The sequence below is a fragment of the Haliotis cracherodii genome, unplaced genomic scaffold (assembly GCF_022045235.1).
Source record: "Haliotis cracherodii isolate W230 unplaced genomic scaffold, xgHalCrac1.p SCAF_36, whole genome shotgun sequence".
Lineage (NCBI taxonomy): Eukaryota > Metazoa > Mollusca > Gastropoda > Lepetellida > Haliotidae > Haliotis > Haliotis cracherodii.
In genome coordinates this window covers 595,735-612,269 of record NW_027266293.1, presented here as the reverse complement: position 1 = coordinate 612,269, position 16,535 = coordinate 595,735, and the positions used below count along the sequence as shown (strand labels likewise).

The following is a 16,535-nucleotide window of genomic DNA, read 5'->3' as shown; positions in this document are numbered from 1 at the left end:
AAATAATTAAGATTCGCGAAAGGGGGAGCGTATCCTGCGCCACGGTGGTCCCGTCACAAACACATGCAAAGGCAAGTCAATTGATCACCTGAAAAAAAGCACGGAAACATCCTGTACAAGTCAAAATTGGGAATAGCTTCGGACATCAGTTTTGGCACCGATGCGTCAAATGTGGAAATGTCCTCAACATGTCCACAATCAAACTTTTTGAATGTTTTACTTAGGCCTTGAATGTTGTAACCTTGATCAAGCAACATCTTAACAAGACTCGTATGACACTCTTTGAAATCTTGGTTGAAAGAGCATGTTCGAAGGTATCTCAGAAGTGAAATATGTAAACACCACAGGCTTGAGGTTTTCGAATATTGCTTCACATGAAGGGAAAGATGACTATTGGAAAGTTGACTAATGGAAAGTTAAAGTAATCCCTGTTGTCCTGTGAAGAGTGTTTTGTCACTTTGAATATTTATGCATTCATCTAAATTAACAGATAAGGCGGTCTCATGATTACTGGTTTCCTTTATTTCTAGCTCAGGTAGGTACCTGCCTTGTACTTGTGATGTTTGAGAAGTGATTGCCCAATCAAATACTTAAAGAGCAAGTAAACTCAACACAGCAACGTTGCGGATTTTGATACTCTAGGGCATATTGGATCACAAATGCTTGATAAAAATTTGCAATAGGAAAATAGCGTAAAACAGACGATAACAAATCAATCCCTGAACAACTTCATGTCATTGCATCTAGACTGAGGTCACTCCCCTCTACTTGGCCCCACACTCTCAGTCCAGACTTAGATCACTCCCTGTTGGGCTTAAATCATCCCTTACATTTTCACATTATTCTACTTCCACTCTTCTGTTCTGGCATACAGTCCAACTGTGGTTAAAACGAGCTCAAAGGGACCACCAATTTTAAATAAGTCAATCCATTAAGAATTCAGATTGATTCTAGATTGATAGAGCCTCGGATGAGGTCACTCCCCACTACTAAAAGGAAACACTCACTCCAGGTTCAAATCACTCTCCAATCGGCTCAAATCAATCCCTTGCATGTTCACAGTATTCTATTTCTACTGTTCTGTTTTTGGGATACAGCGCTGAAGTTTTCAGGTCAGTAGATTGTCGACATCCATTATTATTTTTAGACAGTGAAATCATCTGTGTATATTACTGTTGAATTAACATATGACTTCAAGCGCCCGTTACAAATCTGAAAGGAAGTTTAATTTTACCCGAAGAAATGTCAGATCTATCAAATACTTACGTTGAGAGTCACTGGTGTTCCACTTTGTTTTCAATCATACTAATCATAGCAGGCTTATGTACAAAATCAAAATATGAAAAAAATACTTCAAGCATTCAAGCAATTGTGTATATCCATGTCAAATAAATATACAGGCGCCCATTCTACCTGGTGGTTTGTGTGGGGTCTTCCTTCCTGTCCAGCACCTACTGATATTGATACATATACACCCCAGTGTGGACATCTCACACATGCCACAACTAAACATGCCTAGCTGAATATCTCACGAAATATAATTACATGACCACTTGATGAACTAAATTCCCATACCATGTACTAAGTGAAAACTTTTCAAACATATATATCAATGAGTGAGTGAGCATTCAGTGTGATTTTGGCTATAAAGGGATTTACAGACAATAAACAGTAGTCCACTGTTGCACTGTGGTTTGGTGTCATTCTTGATGGCGTCTATAATTTGATGGAGGAGGTAGTCGACATTGTCGTTTGAAGCCAGTTGTTGGAGGCCATCCTCGACGCTGGTGAAGAATGCATCTGTGTTGGTCTTGGCACTGACTGGGGCATACTTCAGGCCTTTGGCGAGGAGGGATATTTGTGAAGATATGAGGGTCTTGCTGCTCAAATCAATTACTGTCTTATTGTTTGTAGTTCTTTGTTAAGTTTCAACCTTTGTGATCTTATTACTTTTGTTGTTCTTACAGATACATATATATGTTCTCTGCTTCATAGCATCACCTGATGAAGGAGTAAGTATATACTCCGAAACGTTGTGTTACAATGTAGGAGTTGACATCCATAAATTCTCTTTTTATGTGAATCACTTCTAAAAGCCATTCAAAGACTTGATACAGATTTCTGGGTTAGCATTGGATTTGGAATCGACACCTCACCGCATTCGGATTAGAATTGGTCCCCAGAAAACTTTCCTGGTCGTTAGAGGCAACCAATGAGATCAAGTGGTCATGTTCGATGACGTAGTTGATGGCGTGTCATCGAAACTCGATAGAGTGGATCGTGGTTCACAACATCAACCACTGGGTTGTCTGGTGCAGACTTAATAGTTTACAGACTGCCGCCGTATAGTTGGACTATTGCTGAATGCAGTGTTTAACAACAAACAAACGTACTAAATACAAACACGTCATTTACAAACATGATATGTCCTCATTTCATCATATCATCCCTTGTATGCCATTTAAAATCATATCTCGTTTATCGATCATATCTTGAATCAAACTAAAAACTAAATACATCATGAATCGAGATGTTATACGGGATGGGATATTCCAATGTCGTACAATAGTTTCGCATGTTCCTATTACACGGTGGGGAATCACGCATTTCAGTTCGTGAGTTTTTTGTTTCATGTATTGTGAAGAACACAATACCGTTGTCCAGGTCAAAGCCGTGTATATCAAATCCTTTCTGGGTGGTGTAGTCGAGCACTTGATCTGCATTGTTCAGGTCCCAGAGTCTTTCTGCTGAAGCACCAAAAGCCCAAAGATATGACCCCGTCTGGGATTAGATGGAGGGATGCCTACGACACGACAACAACCAGCCAGTAAATCTAGCTCAGATGGGACAATCTTTGGTTGAAACTTGGAACAACCTCCCTCATGCTATTTTCAATCATCTGGTGTCTTCCGTGCACCACCGCTACCGACCCTGTATCAACGCAAACGGTGGTCACATCTGATATTGACATTGCTACACCACATCTGTTGTGGCTGTCTCCTGTTACTAGGAGAATATTTACTATTACTTTTTTGTCAATGAATTTGTTATGATAAAACACTAATCAGACGTAAATATGACCAAATATTATGTTATCGTATTTCGTCCCAAACATGAGATGCAATGTGAATTGCATACATGCATGTGTATTACCTAACAACCAAACATGGATGATAGCCATTTAATGATGTAATACAGAGAATTCGAGGATGTACGTCCGTGTTTCTTCTTTGAATTACGTATTGATTCTGCATTACAAATCAAGAGATCATTGTGACCTCAAATATTTGAACATGTATCAGCCTGCACAAAACACTATGTCATTATATATAATACTCACCTGTGAGTACAATGTTAGATATATTCTGTGCCTCCACACATGGGTATCCGTTCCTCATGGGGATGGCAGGGAATAAACGCTCGAGTCAACACGGATTCCGTAGTTGGGCATCAATATCAACAATGTCTGATTTCAACAATGTCTGAAATCAAGTCACACGACTAATCGAATCCCAACGCATCGACGTAATCTACGTGACAACATCCCAACATCAACGTAACATCCGCGTGCTATCCTAATCATGAAAACGAGCCAACAAGGCCGATTTGAAGCGTCCTAAGCGCATGTAGACCCCTGCAGACCACCAGAGCTGTCCAGTTGGAACCTGGCGCGGTGAACTGTAAACTGTCCCAGTCTTGTCTTCTGAACGTCAGAACGTCTATACGAAGCTAGGCGTGCCTGCCGTTGACATTGAAGGACAATTGCGCGTATCGCTGGACATCAGGGCCTGATATTGTGCTCCCTCATCCTGTTGCATACGATCCTGCCACTAATTGGTCTCAACTCAGGTATTGCTGTTAGTGTGGCAGTTGGGTATTACGATTCCGTACAGGCACCAACCGAATATGGTTGTCTTGTTGACGTGACGTCACACGTGGGCAACCCACTCCTGGCAGATCATGAGTGTTACCGGCTGTAGATTAAGTCACCAAAGATATAATTTTGTGTTTAGATGAACATGAAAATGTGTGGCAACTTTGTTTTGCGCCATTCCTGTTTGCAGCATATCCACCGAGAAGATGTTGATTTTCAGCAAGCCGTGGCGCTGCGTCAGCGTTATTTAACGTTAAACAGAATGTGTTTTCGCACCGGATACCTATACAATCATTGAGTGATGTTCCCATACAAACCTACGTGCATGAGTATCATGCTCCCAACAAACTCGCAAATATCCATTGTGAATCACGACCTCGAGGAGATTTCTTCATGAATATGACTGTATTGAAAGAGGCATTATTTAATTGTCAGAATATATGTACTTTTATCGAACGTTACATGAAGCACGGTAACCGTTTCCCGTTTGTATACGACATGGATGGCTTTTAGTCATTCTTATCTTGCCTAGGGGACACGGGTGGCCCAGTCGTCTAAAGCTCCGCGATTCGGTGTGCAGAGTTGCGTCCCTTGGGCACGCCAGAAACCTATGATTGTGGGTTCGAATCCCGGTTCGCCCCGATTATATTTCTAGGTTTGTCAGCACCATACCAGTGCTCGTGGGTTTCACCGAAGTGGCAAACGTCTGAGACTTGCATCACTTCGGGTTTTCCTCCCACATTAAGCTGACACGCCGTGATATAACTGTAATACTGTTAAAAACGGCGTTAAACCAAACTCACTCACTTATCTTGCCTACAGTGAACAGTTTGTTGGAATCCATTCCAAGTCAAAATGGCATCAAACGTGACACCAACAAAAATGTCGTCTTTTGTATGAAGGACCGAGTCTGTATGGATGTCTTCAGACAAAGACGTAGTTTTACAGACAAAACTGAAGCTGGAGATACTGAGCGTCGCTCGAGTAAAATGTCTGTGGCAGCCATTGTCTGGTTGGCACATAAGATAAGACAGCAGAATCGCACGACGTGGTCAGAGGCCGCGTTACTATGTTCCTGGATTACCAGACTGACATTACTATCATATCTGTTTTAAAGCTGATTCACAAGTTATTCGACCCCGGATCTTGCAATTCTATCAAGTATTCTTATTGTTTCTACCCGTTCGAATAGAGTTTGAATAGGTCTTCAGCAACCAATGCTTACTGTAGGAAGCAACTATGCTCGTCGTAAGATGCGACTAACGGGATCGGTTGGTCACACTCGCTGAATTGGTTGATGCGTGTCATCGTGTCCAAAATTGCGTGGATCGATGCTCATGATGTCAATCACTGGATTTCCCAATCGAAAAGCCATCAAAATTGGTATGAAAATTATTGGGTGAAGAGAGGAACATGTGGTGTAAATTTGGAATATGCAACATGTAGTGATTACGTACTTATAACACACTACTTACAACATTTAAGGACAGTTTACAGGCACTTGTCAAAGAACGACTAGAAAACTTGTTGAACGCCATTGAAACATAGGTCTAATAGCTCGAAAGCCACTGACGTGAACTGTTCGCATTTGCTCCTGATGTCTGCGTAAGTAAATATTAACACAAACAAAAGGTGGACGATCAACGCTGTCGGTGTAGGAAAAAACTCAATCAACCAACTCGCCGGCCTCAACACTCCGTCCATGCTTTCCAGTATCTCCATAAAGAATCCTGTATGGTTACGCATCAAATATGCAGGTACGAGTTCGAATCACCATCTTATCGGTCGAGTCGTCATGTATATATGCAAAACCGATCTTTTCTGATTTTTAGATAGATGTTCTTCGATGCAGTCAGCGGTATAGCAATAGTCTCATACTTTAAAAGGACAACATTAGATCCATTATCGTATAGAATATAACAAAGAAAGGCTTAAATGAAATCGTGTGCTTTTTAAGCTATGCATACTCAGAGACAGTATATCCTCTGCCCTGACGAAACGAACACACTAATGATTATAATGCTCTTCAAATGTTGGTTTTTCACACTACGTGCGTCCGCGTTCGCCTTTGTTTATTCCAACTTTATGTTGAACCGGACCTTCCGGAGTTTCTCTCGATGTTAATGGTTGCAGAATAAACTGCATTGAGTTCAGTCTGCTGTGTTGACTAATCCTTGGCGTTGTTTGGCACAACAATTGTTTCTAACACGTGTGACAGTGTTCAACAGAACATATTGTAAGGTTGAGGTTAGGAGAAAACTTGCTTAACGTCGCGTCCAAGATTATTGCAATTACATAGCCATGTCCATGCACAAGTGTGTGTGGTATTTTCTTGCTGCTTGTACTAGTCCGGACTAATGCCGATTTTATAGTTCCAGCCCACTGAGATATCATGCCGCAGTTAAACATGATTACCCCACTTAGACACAGTATGCTGACCCCAGGCCGACCAGTACTTGTTTTAGCCCCTCAATACCGAGCGATAGGCAGGGTAACAACAAGTACCATATTTTCACGTTTTCTGGTATGACGCGACAGGAGATCAAACCCCGGACCTTCCGCTCTCCGTGCAGACACTCTACCACTAGACTACGGAGGCGGTCACATATTGTAGAAAGCAATGCTGACAGTCAAATATTAGTTCCTTTGGACATTGTCGCCTTGGGCGCTAGGTATCATTCATTCATTCATTTATTCATTCATTCATTCATTCATTCATTCATTCATTCATTCATTTATATCTACCTCCAGTACTTGCCCATTATTACAATGAAATGTGTATTTTGAGCATTATACATGTCACACGTATAACTGTGGAATGCCAAACAAGAACAGAAAGCCAAGTTTGAAATGGAACGCCGTTTATAGTTTGCTACACGTGACGTCTAATACCAGTCAGCATCACTTGCAGATATCAACATCCGCATCAGGGAACACGGCAAACCCGAAGGTCCTTGCTGGCAGCATGAGGAGCCCGCCATAGGCCTTTTGAGGGGGCATGTCGGGGATGGTGTTGTTCACATAATCCAGTCGTTTACCATTTAGTGTCACATTCCTGAAATTACAACGTCAGTTGCAAAGAATCAATGTTAGCTCTCTTGCAATATGACAGAAAGCCACGTCCTATCAACACCAGCCTATCAGTTATGCAGTTTGTACAATGATGACAAAATCAGAATATCACACAATGTGTGTAACAGATCAAATCACTTTTGAAAATGTATTACTTTCCATTGGTGTTCCTGGCAAATTGTTCAAAGTGTTTTATATATGTTCTTGACTATCCGTCTTGATTATCCGCGCATACAGATTCCATTGAGTGAGTGAGTGAGTTGTGTTCAACGCCGCTTTCAACAGCATTCCAGCCATATCACGGCGTGTCAGCTTAATGTTGGAGGAAAGCCCGAAATGATGCAGGTCTTAGACGTTTACCACTTTGGCGAAACCCACGAGCACGGGTATGGTGCTGACAAACCTAGAAACATAATCGGAGCGAACCGGCATCCGAACCCACAGTCAAAGGTTTCTGGCGTGCTCAAGGGACGCAACTCTGCACAATGAATTGCGGCGCCTTAGACGACTGGGCCACCCGTGCCCCCTATATTCCATTGAGTGTAAAAGGCAAAATAGTAAAAAATATTTGAAAGATGACACCAGTTGTTAGCGAAATTTCTAAACGTGTTCTGCTATCAACAATTATAACGTGTGCATTCACTCGCCTCGAAGTAAGCTCTATGAACTCAGGCCTAAGCCAGAAGACATCCATATTGGTCTGGAATTGAGGGAATGTGACGACGGTGGTGTAGGTGTTGACGTTGATGATGTAGACTACAACACTACCTGGCTTGTAGTTGTAGACGCTGTAACAATACATGATGGCCATAGTGAGTGAAGGGACAATGCTGTCCAGGACATCAGAAATCATTCATTTCCTCACGAGAGTCGGGGTGAAATTGTGTTTCATGTCGCGTTCAAGATTATTGCACTTACACAGCGACGAACATTCACGTGTGTGTGTGTACATGTGTGGCTGCTTGTACTAATCTGGAATGGTGTCGATTTTACAGTGCTAGCCCACTGCGATACCATGCCGCAGTTTAAAATAAATACCAGATTCAGACACAGTATACTGACTCCAAGCCGATCAGTCCTTGTTTATGCCCCGTAATGTTGAGCGCCAGACGGGGTAACAAGAAGTACCATCTCTTGACGTCTTTTGGTATGACGCGGCCTAGGATCGAACTCCTCTCGAGAATATGGCTGGACGTGTTTGCTACGCTAGTCAGATATGGTGTAATTCCAATGCAGATATTCATTCTACAGATGTTGATGATTAAGAAACAAATTATGATAATTAATTTACCCGTCCCTCCTATTTGGTTTTAATTAATGATGTTGATGATTCAGAAACAAATCATGGTCATTAATTTAACCTGTATACTGAGCACACCATCTAGCACACCCACTTTGTACCTTTCCTGTTTGGCACAGTGGGCGTAGACCCTGAAACTGTTGGTTGAGTTGGTCTGCACGGATAACACTTTATTCCCAACTAGTCTCTTGAAGAGCAAGGTCAGCCAGTAGTCCTGGAAAGTGAAATTGTCTTTGCATCACGTAGGTCTGAATGATATCTGAATGTAAAAAAGCACTACTGACTAACCCACGCAACACTTTCCAACAGTGTACCTGTTCTGGTTGGCACAGTGGGCGTAGACCCTGAAACTGTTGGTTGAGTTGGTCTGCACGGATAACACTGTATTTCCAACCAGTCTCTTGCAGAGCAAGGTCGACATACATTCAAGTGTATTGTCATATGACGTCAAATACGTGTTAACCTGAATACATTATAGCATTATGTGTTTTCTATATTAGTATCACTGTCAGAGGCATTTGTCTGTGGTAATTAAGTTAAGAATTATTAAGTCTGTGACCAATGGCTGACACATATGTGAGTAAGTATGGATTGACCTCACTTTTATCAGTACTTCAGTTACAAATTGTTGCTACATAACACTCTGAATTCGTCTGAGTGAGTTTGGTTTGAAGCTGCTTTCAACAATACTACAATTTTGTGAGAGCGTGCCACGATCACCCGGGTGCGCGTATGGGTTTCACAAACCTAGAAATATAATGAAAGCGAACTGCGATAAGTACACATGACCATTGATTTCTTTCACGGCTAAGAGACGTCGGCACAGCGAATTACATACAACGTCTTAAGCCACTTCGCAATGTCCCCCTTTACCGTGGCTGATATTCATTCAAAGAAACCTGGTACCGTTCAAAATCAAATCAACAATTCGTAAGTAAGTAAGTAAATGTATAGTTGTTAATTTCACAAAGCGGCTTCCATGTCGCCATGGCAGATGACTACATCCGTTAGCTTTCGGCGTAGACTTCGCGGGTTCGAATCCCGTTGGCGACACACATTGTTCGTGAACTTGTTCTGTCATCAAGGGAGTGGTGTTTAAGTCAGTTAGTGGCTGGTCAAAGACAGGGGAGCCATGATTTATGTTTAGTTACCCCATTCTTAAACATTAAACTGAACTAATATACCTTCGTTAATGAGTCCTTGCTATAAAATTCATCATTTTGACAGTCATGACAAAATAACATTAACAACGTTACAAAGCCAATATATAGATTACACTCTGATTCATAATCATCTCCATGTCATAAGATGAAGGGGCGGTCGGGTAGCCTGGTGGTTAAAGCGTTTGCTCGTCACGCCGAAGACCCGCGTGCGATTCCCGACATGGGTACAATGTGTGGAGCCCATTTCTGGTGTTCCCCGCAGTGATATTGCTGGAATATTGCTAAAAGCGGCGTAAAACCATACTCACACACTCACTTAAAATGGCGAGCGTGACACTGCCCAAGGTGGAAGTGAACAGAAAGCATCCTTCTATCCACAGTTGCCGCGTGAAATCTACCAGGCAGGATAGTAAATTCGCTGTTTACTAACCTTCTGGTCGTTGTTACTAATTAAGTTAAGTCACTCGACTTTTCTCTCAGTGCAGTGAGACGGTGGAATCTAGTGTTTTCTGTTCTTGCTGATATCCCACGGTTTCTCCAGTATTTGCTGCCTGTTTAACGCTTCACACAGTAAAATGTTCCAGGTAAATGAGAACAGTTGGTATAATTGACAATGTGGTTCACAGCACATTCCCGAAAGAAACACATTGTGTGATGTTGATAAGATATTATATGTACCTACCGGGTAGGGTTCAAACGTGTTCATCTCGATGAGAGAATAATTTTGTCCATAGAACGATTGCCTTAAAACCCCTTTGAGTCCGATCCGAGAAGCAATACCGAGCTTGTCTAACCATCTAAAATAATCACATCATTACAATGTACATGTTGGTGTAAAAGTAATACCGTCACGTTTTGTTTTCGAATGAGCAGTATACCTCTCTAAAGGTAATGTTTTACGCTCCAGTGTGCAGCATTCCAGATATATCACTGAGGCCTTTAAATAACCAACAGCCGAGACCATAATAATGCTATGATCAACGAACGATGTCGAGGTACAACTGCATATATTGGTGGTGGCTCTTTTGACACACGAATGTTGTTAAACCTTTAATCTGAATTATCACACATGCAACTTACAAAATTCAAAAGAAATGTCGGTTGAGAGAACTTCGAGTAATTGCAGGTGAAAATGAACCGCTCACAGTTAAAAGTGTGTTCTCCCGTTTCAAATATATCACTTTTTTTAGTTCATCTTTCATGGTAAGGGTTCTTCACAATTGTGTGTGTACTAAAGGAGCACTTATCAATCGCATGTACATTTTAAAAAAAACACACCAAAGAAGTGCACTGAAGAAGTGTACATGGAATTTTTCAGTTGCTTTTCTGAGAACATTAAACGTACCGTTTGGTAACAAAGTTAGTAAATATGAAAAGTCAACGTCAGATGATTACGCGATGGGGATTATACAATTATGTGAAACAAATTTTGAATTAATTACGTATCAAAGCATACGAGTGTCAAAAAAATTGCAACAGAATTCATATGAAGATAAGGGCCAATACACAAAATTAGATCACAGTTATAACCGTAGTTTGTTATAAAACAGCATATATACAGCAAATGGCCTGGCCCAAAAACTTGTTCGTTAAATCCGCCAGTTCGTTATAAACGTAGTTTACTGTACATGAATTCCATGTGTACGTAACATTTGTTCACCAGACATTGTTGTGAGTTATAAGAAACGAAATGCTAACCTATAGTAGACATTCTTGACAAATACTCACAGAAAGCCGGCCACATATCTATCCGAGAGTCCAGGCGCTCCGCCTCCAGAGAAAGAAGACGTCTCCCCGAGCCACAAGGGTGTGTCGGGGTTGGCGGGGGTGGTGACGTTGCGTACAATGTCAATGAAAGTGATGAGACTGTCCATCACTTTGGGGTCGATAAAGGTGTCCACTTTAGCATTGCCTTCGAAGCCGTAGTAACTAGACATTCAATTAATTCCAAATTAGGTGAGAGGAGGTGAACTGTGGTTTAACGTCACATACAAGGGTAACATGGGCAGCATGATAGAACCGAGGATCAAACCACAGAATTTCTGCTCTCCGGGCAGGCACTCCATCTACTAGGCTACGGATGTTACCTGGCACAAATTATTAAATATCTCCTTTACACAGCATCTCAATGTTCATTACTGATTAATAGTATTTGTTGTCAAATGAAACTTAATTGAAAAGATAAGTGAGAAAATTATAATAGCTTACTCACTGGTGGAAAGTTATCATGTCAAGCGCTTTTCGTCCGTCCCCTTTAAAGAAACTGTAAGGAAATGCATGTGAATCTAACTATAATACTCTTCTATTTATACTGGTTCATCCATACCGAGAACATCGGGCATAAAGAATCATCTGCATACACGGCGTCAATCATACTGTAAAATCAGTATTATAATACCTTATTGCTGTAATCAGTAATTATTTATCACATTAATGCTGCTTTCATCAGTTGGCATAAAGGCCCTGATACTAATTGCCCTGATTACGAGAAGATATGGTTTGTATGTTTCCACTTACGTTTTAAACAATATCGATTTTGGCCCTGAGATAGCTGTTACGTCTGGTCCAATCACCAGGGTGGATTCAAAGCCAGGTGTAGACTTGACTATTTCCCTAAGATGGACAAAATCTCTCCCAAGCTGTGCTCCAGATATTGTATCGGTGAAGGGTTCGGGGAAATATGCAGGTTCTAGAGAACAACCAAGCAGAGAATCAAGGAAATTACTCGTGAATTCGAAACACATGTATTCATAAAGCACCCATAACTGACTTTGAGACAAGCACGATATGTTTTAGTAACACACGCAGATAAAGAAGCCAGGAAAAAAGTATATCGTCTACAAGAATGCTTCGCTGTATATTTATGACCTATAGAACTATACACTACCATTTCCGAGTTCAAAGGCGGGTATCGTGTAGTTCCTGGCATAGCTATAGCTCATCAGTTCTTTGGCGTTGTCAGGGTCCCACTGTCCGTCTTTCCGCTTCAACACGTTGAGACCAAACACCAATTCCCATCCCACGATCCTCAAAAAGTCATTAAGATTGTCCCACATAGCACCTCAAAGATAAAACGAAGAAGCATATACTTCCAACGAAAACAATATTCATTCATACAAATAGTTAACAGAATTATTTTGATTGATTGATTGATTTGTGTTGTTGTGTATTAGGATTTTAAATTACAACACGTTTTTAAACAGGAGCTTGCGTATGATGATTTCACAGCAGATAAAGTCAAGATTGTAAACATATTACGTTGTGAATCATTGAATGGGAATTTTACCACCAGGCTTCACGGACTTGTAATTGTAACGGACTATGTAAGTCCTTGTCAGCTCAAACCGTTTGACTTTTTTAACCAGTTGAACATTATTCAGTTATGATTGTCATGGTATTGAGTACAGCTCACCCCCCCAAAAAAACCAAAAAAACAACAACAAAAACAAACAAACAAACAAACAAAACAAAACAAAAAACAAAAACAAACAAACAAACAAACAAAACAAACAACAATCAAACAAACAAAAAAACAGCCCATGACGTCACATATATGTCATATCAACATACCAGTATAAGTGGAGTTTGCACTTGTTCCCCCATGACCCGTTGGGTCAAAGGTCATGAAGTCTCCAGGTGTTCCTCCTATCCTCAGGTAGCACGGATACAATGCTTTAGCAAGTGTCTGCACTTTATGTGATCTAGTTTTAAGATAAAGAAAATTAATCAGAAACTGGAAATAGTTGCGTTGCTATTTAAAACTTCAAATAATTTGCACCATATTCATGTATTATATTGTTTACCTGAAGCAAATACAATCTATTTATCATTATTTGAATAGTACACTCACGTGAAATCAAGTCCTTTCCAATCAATTGATATTGGTAGCATGGATGAATCAAAGGTCACTCCAACGAAATGGTCATCTATCGATCCTATTTCCTTGTCTGTAGCAACAGTGACAGAAACAGATTGACTCAGTGTACATTGTACAAACCAGGAACACAGAATAACGAGCAAACGTCTCACATACATAGTGTCAGCGGTAAAGTAAATGCAGATAAATGAATATCACCTTTAATCTGGATCACTGATGTCGAGTCAAGGACATTTTACTGATTAGCCAAAAGTGATAAAACAACTAGTTTACGACCTTGGTGAAGGAAAATTTAAGCTAGAAATGTCAAAGGAGGGACATCCATGTAAGATACTGCTAATTGGTTGTTTGGTTGGTTGTTTAACGCCGCACTCAGCAATATTCCAGCTATATGACGGCGGTCTGTAAATAATCGAGTCTGGACCAGACAATCCAGTGATTAATACCATGAGCATCGATCCAAGCAATTGGGATCGATGACATGCATCAACCAAGTCAGCGAGCCTGACCACCAGATCCCGTCAGTCGCCTCTTACGACAAGCAAAGTCGCCTTTTACGGCAAGCATGGGTTGCTGAAGACCTATTCTACCCCGGATCTTCACGGGTCTACTGCTAATTGATGCGTCGGTCCACCAGTATCTCGATGATGGTAAATTTAAGCTAGGGTCAGAAATAACAAGGTAGTAAAGTACTGATAATTTCAGGATTCGTCTTCTCATTCAACCGGTTTACCAGTTTGTATTTCAATTATTATACCTCACAAGACGATGAGATTAACATGAAGACATCATAGTTATTTTAATGACGTGATAAAGGGTTATAGTGCATGTCTAGGCGATCGTTGTAAATTAGTTCAATGTATCCTGAGGGGAAGTGATATTCAGCAGCACGATGGTAAACAATGGTAAAACTGGTAACAATCTCATATATTAAGCAAGTGAAAATCCACCATGGGCAGATTCAATAATTATAATGATCATGGTAGACATGTGGAGGACATTTTGCCGACGCTTACATCGGGTACATTTGGCATCATCACTAGTTAATAGTGATTCTTAAACACATACTTAACATATAGTTGGAAATGCTAGGCCTTGTCTTACATGTGTGATCATCACAATGTCTGTAGACCCTAGCAGGATGTGGCCTCCAGCAGCAAAAGGCCATCGTCTGGTATGTAAAGCCGTGAAGCATACAAGCTGGAGAATAGGTCCTGCAACGGGGTGAACAAGTATGGGATTAGTTTCAAGTAATTGGAAGTCTTCGGAATCTTGGAAGTGACGGGACTTCAAGGTTGCCTTGGTCTGCTCTATCCCTCGATTGTAAATATACGCGACAAAAGCTTGCAGTTAAAGTTCTGTTGACAAAAACCAATGTCGCGGAGGGTATAGCTGTCTGACGTGGTGTTACTGGTTCTAGTAGAGCTAGGCGAAAAACGTTGACATCTAGGCCATAATGTTCATCGTGCACCTTTGCCAAAATATAGCACCACTCCACTTCCCGTCTTTGGAAAACAGGTCTGGGTGAGTTGCCTTGATCAGCTAGCCTAAGAGGTTCACTCACCTAAACGTCCTGATCGAGACAGAGAAACCACATTACGTCACATAACGCAGTAATCTTGACTCGTTAACTTTATCACGTGATGGCAGGATGGCAGGATATAATGTACCTTCTCCTGGAACTAACTATGAAACAGATGTCTTGATCTGATCCCTTGGAACATTAAAGGCTGAGTCGGTATCAATGCTGGCCTTGTCCAGTTTATAAAAATCTAAGAAGTGGTAGAAGGAAAACCGAAACATGTCTGAGACGGTGTCAATGCTGGCCTTGTCCAGTTTATACAAATCTAAGAGTTGGTAGAAGGAAAACCGAAACATGTCTGAGACGGTGTCAATGCTGGCCGTTTCCATTTTAAACAAATCCAAGAGTTTGAAGGAGGAATACCAGAGCATCACTGTTGGATCTGAAGTTGGACGATTCTGTAAGGCAAATAATGTCGCCCAGGAATATGTTTCTTATGGATACAGGTTCGACTTCCTGTACTGTCTGCTGGTTTTGGTTGTTTCGTGACGTTATTGAGTAACAGGACCTCGTCGGAGGTGAGGTGAGGTGAAATGGGATTTAACGTCGCGTCCAAGATTATTGCACTTATATAGCGACGTGCATGCACGTGTATGTATGTGTGTGGCTGCTTGTACTAGTCCGGACTGATGCCGATTTATAGAACCCGGGACTTTCCGCTCTCCGGGCGGACGCTCTACCATAAGACCAAGGAGGCGGTCCGGACCTCGTCGGAAGGGCATGCACGAGAATTGGTAAAAAACACCATCCCAGTGAAAGTGGATATCCTCCTTCAGGTTTCAGACACTATTGAGATAAGCTTCCTTGACGTCGAAGTCAAATCTCTCAGGAGGCGCAAGCCTTCCATCTTGAGTTGCGTATACAGAATGATGCTTAATGATGATTCTTTGGCTGTCATCTTTTGGCACAATGGCAACTAGGCTTAGAAATGAACTGGAAATCTTTCGATGACATTCTGTAAAAAACATCTCTTCAATCTTCTCGCTCAGTGCTCAGGGCGTTACCTCCTGAGTCCATGTCAGAAGAATAACCTTTCTATATCTTCTGCGTTTGGTGAAGCTTAACTGGATGCGAGCCATCTCATTCGCAGCCTCAAAGATCAGATTAGATTTGTTGAGTGCTGCTTTTGCAGCAGCATCGGCCATTGTGTTACCAATGATTCCAACATGGCTTGGTAACCAACAAAAGACAGTGTCGTATTGGCCAGTTGCAAGATCATTATACAATTCAATAATTGTTATTAAAAGTGGATGTTTGCAAAACTGATTCTTAATTGCCTGAAGACGGGATAGAGAGTCTGACAATACATTGAACTGTTTATGGTTTGATTGTTTGATATTCTAGTGCTGTCAAGATTGCCTTTGACTCGGCCGTAAACATGGAACAGTTAGCTGGTTATCTTCATGATATAGTCCTGGATCCAATGACGATGGCGTTGGAAACTGTGTCAACATAATTGGATCCATCTGTAAATATACATTTGTAAGTATCATAACTGTCTTAACTGATTATATTCTTGTTGATAAATACGTTGATTTGTTTCAGATTTCTTAAGTTTAGTTAATGACATGTCAACCTGTAGCTGTACAAACTGCCGTGGACGAGAAGACAAATGCTGAGCTGTAGCTATATATTGAAGATTGATATTGGCAGCAGAAATGGCTGGT

The 16,535-nt window shown here is 41.1% G+C and overlaps 1 protein-coding gene and 1 pseudogene across 1 annotated transcript; one reads left to right on the top strand and one right to left on the bottom strand.

Annotated features, from left to right (window-relative positions):
• LOC139477808 (uncharacterized) overlaps positions 1–16,535 on the top strand; it is a 174,529-nt pseudogene that overhangs the window by 146,174 nt on the left and 11,820 nt on the right.
• LOC139477796 (heparanase-like) lies at positions 6,738–13,444 on the bottom strand. The gene is made up of 10 exons (XM_071260214.1): positions 13,260–13,444; positions 12,980–13,110; positions 12,297–12,470; positions 11,927–12,098; positions 11,622–11,672; positions 11,138–11,338; positions 10,092–10,206; positions 8,348–8,460; positions 7,594–7,734; positions 6,738–6,929 (listed from the first exon to the last, which is right to left on the bottom strand). The coding sequence occupies exons 1-10, from the start codon at positions 13,442–13,444 to the stop codon at positions 6,776–6,778; spliced, it is 1,437 nt and encodes a 478-aa protein (XP_071116315.1). The 3' UTR covers positions 6,738–6,775.

What these genes read in the sequence shown, in the direction of transcription:
- LOC139477796 (XM_071260214.1), bottom strand. Translation starts at nt 13,444, where the DNA reads ATGTATGTGAGACGTTTGCTCGTTATTCTGTGTTCCTGGTTTGTACAA. An exon ending in TGGAAAGGACTTGATTTCAC is followed by an intron (nt 13,111 to 13,259) that starts GTGAGTGTACTA and finishes TCTTAAAACTAG; the next exon opens with ATCACATAAAGTGCAGACAC. An exon ending in TTCATAGAGCTTACTTCGAG is followed by an intron (nt 6,930 to 7,593) that starts GCGAGTGAATGC and finishes TTGTAATTTCAG; the next exon opens with GAATGTGACACTAAATGGTA.